The following is an 8668-nucleotide window of genomic DNA, read 5'->3' as shown; positions in this document are numbered from 1 at the left end:
CTACGTTATGGCCATACTGGCCTATGTTGTTGGTTTGCTGAAGCTTGTGAGCTGTTTGATGTATTGTAATGATATATACCTGCTTTTAATTTTGGTATAGATATCATAGTGGCCTCGACGGCCCAATCAAGACTTTTGTGCTAGTTGGCTATTTATTTATATAATCTCCTCGAAGTAGCTGTTTCTTTTATAGATCAGTTGACAAGGGGTCTTGCCGGCCGAGGGTGAGATATACTTGTTTGTTTTCTTGATTGTGTGTGGCTGTCATATGCTAGTAGCAAATGGTTTAGCAGGGTCGGCTCGGGCCTGAGTTTTGGCATTAGGAGCCAGTTGCGCCCCTCGAGTTTGGGGCGTGACACTATATTCCCTTAAAGCATCTCAAATGTCCCGCAAAAGTCATGAATATTCATTAGGAGATCAAATTCAAATCATCCTAGTTTGAGAAATACGCCACAAATGGTGAATCATAAATAAATATCTTATGAGAGAAGAATCACGGAGAAAACAAAATTGTATCCGCACTATTTATCAATAAATATTCATTTTCCTTCATATTTTATTTGTGATAGCAATTTATTTTTCTTGTCACTTTAAATTTTGTTGCAAACAGTAACAACTAAAAAAAATGAAATGCGAAAAAAAATAATGAAATGCATAGATAATAGAATAACTAATCTCAGATATTAACGTGAAGGGTACGTTTAAGCTATATATCTTGGTAACAACATAAATAGATTCGGGACTTAATTTTAACGGAAGGCATAGTTATTTCATTTTCCATTATTCAAATGCACTTTCGACCCTTTACCAATAAAAATATAAAAAAAAAAAAAAATCGCTATTAATATTTGACCAAAAGCAAAAACCTTTCTTTATATTTTTAGTCAGAAGTCACTAAAGTTATATTATGAACCTAAGACAAAACTTTTCTATCAATTGTACATATTTTATTTTCTACCAACTAAACTAAACATCTAAGAAATTGTATAAAATTGAACTAACGGCAACATATAGTCGTGTAGTGGTGCAGTAACCATGTGCACAGTGCACAATCTAGAACAATTTGAGCTGGACATTAATTTTTTTTAAATTGTTTTATTACATGACGATTGAACCCTCACTAAAAACGTCAAAATTCAAATAACCAATCAACCGAGCTATCAAGATTCTCAACAGGCAATTCATTGTTTTCAAACTTCTTGGAATATTTTTCAACTCTCTTTATCATAAGTTTCTCAATTGCTTGAATCCGAGACGTACGTTAATCCATGCCATCACACCCCAACTACCCTACATGTTTGATCTCAATTCCCCTTTTACCTTTGTGTATTGTTGATTTCATTGATTAATTCCTAGCTTCATTTCTAGTAACAATATTCAACTAATTGGCCATTGTGCCAAAAACTAAGAGGCATTGATCAAGATCATACATTAATTGAACCAAGATGTTACCTATCACAATTGAGTTGTCATCAAAGTCAATGGTGATCTTTGAGGAAGAGGAACAACTGCTGATGGAGAATATTCTTGGTGGAACAGATCAACTAGGCGTTATCGCGATTGTTGGTATGCCAGGACATGGTAAGACAACTCTTGCCAAAAAGTTATATCACCACGAAAACATAGTCAATCGATTTGATGTTCGTTCATGGTGTACTTGTGTCTCTAAAGTATATGACAGGAGAAAAATATTGCTTGAACTATTAGGCTATGAGTTTGAACGCCGCGTTGAAATTGAGATGAGTGAAGATGAATTAATCCAACAAGTACAAAGGTGTTTTGAGAAAAGGAGATATTTCATAGTTATAGATGATGTATGGAGCACTGCTATATATGATGAGTTAGTAAGTTTTTTCCCAAATAACAACAGCAGGAGTAGAATTATCATAACTACTAGGCTTGATGAACTGGTTAACTCATCTGTAAATTACTCGTTTTGCTATACTCATCGTCTTTCTTTTATCGTGGAAGATAAAAGTTGGTTGCTACTAAGGAACATAGTTTTTAAGGAAGAAAATAGCTGTTCTCAAGAACTTGAGGAAATAGGGAAGCAAATAGCGAAAAGTTGTGCAGGGCTGCCTCTAGCAATTGTATTAATAGGGGGTCTTCTTGCAAGATTGGATAAGAAAAAAGGCTATTGGACTAAAGTTGCTCAATGGTTAAGTGCAAGTGCAAAAGTTGCTGGTGAGGCAGAGTGGTACATGGACATAATAGAGTTGAGTTACAAGCATTTGCCTAGTTATTTGAAGCTGTGTTTTCGTTACTTTGGTATGTTTCTTGAGGATGAGGAAGTTTCAGTTAAGAAGTTGATGAGGATATGGGCTGCTGAAGGTTATGTACAGAATAATGAGGTGAGGAGTGCAGAGATTGTCCCGATGGACTATTTGATTGATCTAATAACAAGCAATCTTGTCGTGGTTGCGGAGAGATTTCCACTTGGTGATATGAAATCAGTTTGTCTTCATGATTTGGTGCAAGATTTTTGCTTGAATAAAGCTAAAGAAGAGAACTTTTCGCTGAAAGTTGATAGGTAAGAAGTGTTCTTTCATTTATTCGTCGTTATAAAACTTTTGTAATGCTCAAATTTTGTGAGGAATTGTGACAGAGTTCCATCACAAATAGTGTTTTTTCTTGTAGTGATGTATATATTATGTCTAGTATCTCATTATTCTTCGTTTTCTTTCAGATCTCATGCTTTTGATCCTGCTACTTCTAATTCAGCTAGTGATGTTCAACGGTTCCTGGTTTGCTCGAAAATGCAGCACTTCATCAAGTGGCTTCATCCGACACAACGTGTCCATACTTTGAGGTTACATGCCCACAACATTAATGAATTTTACAATTTAACTGACGGTGAAACGAACAAATTCATTCTACCATGTGGAGCATTCACTTCAGACTTGTTCAAATTATCACTTACAGTACTGGACTTAAGGAACACTGTGATCGATGCTTCAGCTCTGGAGGACATAACATCCTTGATTCACTTGAGGTACTTGTCAATATTCGGAAATTTTAGTGAGATTCCACCAGCCATATCGAACCTTACAAATCTGGAAACGTTTGTTGCAAGACCAAAAAGTGGTACCTTAACTCTTCCAGGGTCTATCTGGGACATGATAAACTTAAAGCACGTGGATACAAGCGAAGCAATGATTTTCAACAGTACTGTTGAGGTTGAAAAAGAGGGTGTTTTCGAGTTAGAGAAATTAGAAAGCTTTTCGAAAGTAGTCATAGTGAATGGAGATGATATATGTGAAATGTGCAACAAAGCACCAAACTTAGTCCAACTTGAACTTATTGTGGAGCAATGGGACAATTTGTTTAGCTCTCTTAACTGTTTGATATATCTCGAAACACTAAGTATCTATCACCGTGGCGATTTTCCAATGAGTGGAACTAACATGATGTTCCCTCAATGCCTAAAAGAGTTAACTCTGTCTAGTTGTGGTTTCTCATGGGATGAAATTTCAACAATTGGCACATTACACAACTTGGAAGTGCTTAATATACTTCTTTCTGCCTTCACTGGGAAAAAATGGACAGTTGGTGTTGGTGGTTTCCTTAACCTTAGGCTATTGAAGTTAGAACATAGTTCTATCAAACATTGGAACATGTCTGTTGATTCATTCCCCTGTCTCGAGCAACTGGTGTTGCGTTGGTGTGGTGAACTTGAGGAGATCCCCGCGAGTTTTGGAAGCATGCCTTCGTTGCAGAAGATTGAGGCGCGGGCATGTTGTCCCTCAGCCAGGAAATCTGCTGTGAAAATCAGGAACATGCAGAGGGATGACATGAAAAATTTAGACTTCAAAGTCATCATATATTTAGATTAGAGTTTAGTTTCTTCTCTTATTTTCATGTTTCTTTTAATGTCAACTCGCGTATTCTGATTACTTTTGAGTGATATGATTGTCACAACGGATCAATCATACGCAATGGCAATGTTAGGAAGTTCCCTAAGAGAGTTTGAAATTTAATATTTGACGTGTACACACAATATAATTGTTATTTTGAGTTGACTCTGAAGTTTTGATGATTTAACAAACTTTGGGATCTAATGAGGAACCAGATCCCAAGAGAGACTGAGAGTTTCTGTACATGTAAACGACAGTTGTCTAAAAGCCTGCAACTTTGTCGCACCTGCTGCGGCTGGTGCACGTCTCATGCAGAGCAGCAGGCAGCAGACTCTGAGCCAATGCCATTGCTCCAAAGAGTTTGTGTCCATGATCCTATATTATGTCCATTCCACATTGACACAAACTCAAGTTTTTGCAACCAGAAATTTCACAAAGCAAAAGTCATTCTCTCAAGAAAATGTTACTCGAAGAACAACAAGGGACTTGATAGAGTTTTTCATCATTCTTAGTTGTTGTTAGAGTTTATATTTCAGTGATTATTCTTGTAAGATCTATTCCAAAGCTATAAAGGGATTAGATCAGTTTTCAATCCTTGATAACCCTTCCGAAGTTTAGCTAGAATTAGCTATATTGGGTTGTTGAAGTCTAGATCGACTAGACCTAGTTTGTTTAGTGGGCAATAGAGTTAATTCTTAGTTTTGTTGGGTAACATAGTTGTTACAGTAAAGGAGAAGGGATTAAGAGTTTAATTCCTAGATTACTAGAGATCTGTAATCTGAAGCTTTGTTCCTTTATAGTTAATGGAGTTGGGCTGAAATCCCGTGAAACAGGTCCTGGTTTTCTCCATTCCACATAAAATCTTTTTTTTTTTTTACTTTCAGTTATCTACTTCCCGCACTGTTATTGACCTAGTTCATTGACTGTTAATGGACGCGTACATTCTAATAATAATTTTCTCGTATGTAATTGACCATCCTTGGACGGTTATAGTTATGATCAAATGAGGGAGAAAAAAAGTATGATTTTAGGTGTGATCAAATTTGAATTTAACGATACGATAAACATATAGTACTTTAGTACATAGTAATTCATTAACATTACAAGCAGTACATCAAACTGAATGGTAAAAAAAAGAGCAATTAAAAGAAGAAAACCAATGTTTATTCAGTAAGATATATTGATTAGGAATAAGCATCATTTATTTATTTGTTAATTAATTAATTAATTAATTTATTAATTTATTAATTTATTTATTTATTTATTTATTTATATTTCTTGGCTTTCCTATGAACCTCCTTTATATCTTCCTTTAGAGATATAACAACACTCTTAAATTTGTCGAATTTAGTGCTGATTTTAATAAGTTGTGCATCTTTTACTTTGCCTGGTCTTTTAAATTCTTCTCTAATTTGTTTGAATTCTTTCCAGCAATTTATAGCTTCTTCTTGATATCTACGGTACCCAAGTGAGATGTGTATTATAGCCTGCAAAAAAAAAAAAACAATCTCAAAATGAGACGGATTAATCACGATTTGAAGTTTATGATTTCTTATAAGTTTGTAATGAATCTCAAGTTAATATATAATAGTAACAGGCTCTCACGGTAAAATTTTGTACATATTTAATATATTTCTTAATATGTATATAACTACTAGTTCTCGAACACGTGCGTTGTACGTATGTTCTATGTTAATTAGTACAAATTTCTTAAAATAATAGAGGAGGGAATGAAGAGATTGAGTAGATGCGAGAATTTCAAATAATGACCAAGCAAAATAAGTAGCATAATATAAAACAAAGTCTGAAGTTAGAAAACGCAATCAATGAAAAACAAAGAACAAAAGAGAACAAAAATATAATTCAGAGCAAAACAAAAGTCTAAGAAACTAATATAAAAAGAATATTGCTTTGTTGTAGAAAGTGCTAAAAATACACCAAATATTGAGTATTTTAAAAAAGAAAGCATAGAATAATTTGATAATGACCCAAAGGATAAAACTGTTGATTTTATAGAAAGGTAAAAGAATATGAAAAGTTCTTTTAATTAATAGAAGCTAAAAAGAAGTATTAATTTAAGATGATAATTAATTAATGTTTTAATTGATTTCAGAGTCAAAATTTAAATAAAAATATTTTTTATATATTTATAATTCTCTAACGAAGGAGGCTCAAATGAACTCTTTGCTCCCTTGCGCCTTGGTTTCAACAATAACATAAAGAATAAAGTTACCTTATAAAGTGGACGCCTTGCATCGGTAATATATTTTTCCTCTAAACATTTGCAACGTAGGGCCTCAGTGTAATCTCCCTAGAGAAATAATGACAACCAAAGTTAGTACAATAAAATGAAGAGTTTAATGAGATTTAAATTAACCTTAATTAGTGAATAAATTATTTAATGAAAGAATTAACCTGGTAAATAAGTGTTTCCACAAGTAGCATTTCAAACTCATAAGCTTTATGTGGTTCAGCTTTTCTTATTGCATTCCTTAATTTCATCACTGCTTCGCTTTCTTTTCCACTCATCTCCATCTTTGCAACACACCTCTATTAAACACAGTAAAAACTATTTTATTTCTTGTGCTAAAACGGTTTAAAAAAATTATTAATATGGTGTGATATTGTCCACTTTGAATCATACACCATGCATTAAGACTATATTTTATAATTAGTACATTTTTCTTTTTAACTATACATGTTCACACATTCATAATTATTTTCATTACAGAGCTCGTAATCAGAAACAAATAAGATGATTACATCATTTCGATATTTCCATGTATAAAAAAAAAAAATAGGCCCAAATTTACTCATATACGTAATTTGGTCTTCCTTCATATTTTTCTCAATTCATACCTTTGTTGTACATAGCGCTCTAAGTGAAACAAGCTGTTTTCATGTGTCCAAAACTTTTAAGAAAAAAATCAAGCAATTTGATGTCTCAATTTGTGATTATAGTTTAAAATTACCCACGAATTGAAGCTTCTTTAGGGTCAAGGACAAAAACAAGACTTTTTTCTCTAAAGACGGGATAATATTAATCTCTTACGTAATGCAAAATTGCTCAATCCCAAACAATACGATGCCTTTTTTTTCGAGAAATTAAGATTTTTTTGTCACTTATAAAATTAACTGAAGAAAATAGTCTTTTCAGTTTTTTTTACGTATAAAATGAAGATCTTCTGTAAAAAAAATCATAAAACTAATGAAAAAAAACTATTAGGGCCATATTTTATACCAAACAATATCAACTTCTCATGTTTTAAAATATATTCATGATGTAAGTGTCACGTAGGCGCGACATAAAATAATAAGGGTAGAGAAATGAGTTAACCATTCAAAGGTAAATATGTGTGTCCAAAGTTGAACGATAAGAGCAAATACATCAAAAGAAGTAAAACGATGGATAAATATAACCCCTTTTCTGATAGTAGAAAAACAAATATGACCATTTTTCAAAAAATAATAATAATATATAAACGCATATCATGCATCTAACGCGTATTACTTACGTGTAGTTTCTTGAAATCTGGTCGCTCCTCATTGAGCAAAGCATCAAGTTCTGTCTCAGCAGAATTTAATGATAGAAAATTAGCCTTAGCTTTATGGTAATCAATTAACCTTTCTAGAGCCAATTCACCTCCATGCAAAACTCCCATTGACATTGATCTTGTTAATACTACTTTTTTCAATTTTTTATTTTTTCTCTTCTTCCATAAACGACCTGAAAAAAATACAAACATATAACACGCAAGTAATAACGTTACAATTGTTATAAACAAACGTTCATCGTGTTGAGCTACGACTTCGATTGCTTTTGTTTTCACTAAATCATTGAAATCTGATGTTTGTTGTATTAAACTCATTAGAAAATCATCGTTGATCATATTTTCCATAATTTGTGCGACTTTTTTTTTTGTGATTAAATAATTGTGTTATGAATAAAAAAAACAGAGAGGAAAAGATTCATATATATGTAATTTTGGATTCTTTTTACTTTAGCATCTTTGATATCTTGAGAAAGTGTTTGTTCTTCACTTGATTGTAAAGAAAATTATTGGATGCTTTAGTGTTTGGTATAGAAAAATGTTATTCTAAATATTTTTTTTCTTGTTTTGTTTTGTTTATGGTCAAATTTGTGAAAAATATTTTATTAAGGAAAAAAGTTCTTTAAAAATGAGGAAACAGTCTTTTCCTAACCTTCAAAACAACTCACCCACACCCCACACCTCTATCCCAATAGTCAATACTATTTTTCTAGATTATGTATAGTATTTTTGGGATGATATTTTCTGCTTTCTTGATAAACACTAAAAAAATAATAATAAGAAAATCACTTATGCTCCAAAAAATATTTTTCCAATTCTTTTTTTTTGTTCATACGAAACACATCCTAAATGTTGTGACAAGTCTACTTGGGTTGGGCTTATGCATGCTCAATGGCCACTTTATTATGTTTGGGCTGAAATTTGGGTTAAAATTCCTTTAAATAATTAGGATCCAGATAGCTCACTAGTTTAAACTTTGGGAAAATTGTACATAATGGCAAACTATTAATTCAAATTAAATGGTATAACCACACTTTGATTTAATTGTGTCCTGTAGCAAACTGTTTGCCAGCCGCCTCTCTCCCTCAAACTCTCGCTCGCCACTCTCCTCTCGCGCTCACTCCCTCTGTGCTCGCCTCTCTCGCTTTATACAACAGAATTGTATAAATTGCGTTTCTGTTTGTATAAAGTGAGAGAAAATTGTATATACACATGCAAATACATATATATTCGTCCTATACACTTATAATTATACAATAAAAA

The 8668-nt window shown here is 32.8% G+C and overlaps 2 protein-coding genes across 2 annotated transcripts; one reads left to right on the top strand and one right to left on the bottom strand.

The window, feature by feature from the left end:
• Nucleotides 1–1481: 1481 nt before the first annotated feature.
• Nucleotides 1482–3833, top strand: LOC107061597 (putative late blight resistance protein homolog R1C-3). Its single transcript, XM_015311133.1, has 2 exons — nucleotides 1482–2530; nucleotides 2687–3833. The coding sequence occupies exons 1-2, from the start codon at nucleotides 1482–1484 to the stop codon at nucleotides 3831–3833; spliced, it is 2196 nt and encodes a 731-aa protein (XP_015166619.1).
• A 1266-nt stretch (nucleotides 3834–5099) lies between these two features.
• Nucleotides 5100–7774, bottom strand: LOC102592248 (uncharacterized). The gene is made up of 4 exons (XM_015311138.1): nucleotides 7370–7774; nucleotides 6270–6404; nucleotides 6088–6165; nucleotides 5100–5341 (listed from the first exon to the last, which is right to left on the bottom strand). Exons 1-4 carry the CDS (start codon nucleotides 7751–7753, stop codon nucleotides 5120–5122), a joined length of 819 nt encoding a protein of 272 aa, XP_015166624.1. The 5' UTR covers nucleotides 7754–7774; the 3' UTR covers nucleotides 5100–5119.
• Between the last annotated feature and the right edge of the window lie 894 nt (nucleotides 7775–8668).

The sequence above is a fragment of the Solanum tuberosum genome, unplaced genomic scaffold (assembly GCF_000226075.1).
Source record: "Solanum tuberosum cultivar DM 1-3 516 R44 unplaced genomic scaffold, SolTub_3.0 scf00141, whole genome shotgun sequence".
NCBI lineage: Eukaryota > Viridiplantae > Streptophyta > Magnoliopsida > Solanales > Solanaceae > Solanum > Solanum tuberosum.
This window is presented reverse-complemented; position numbering and strand designations above follow the sequence as displayed.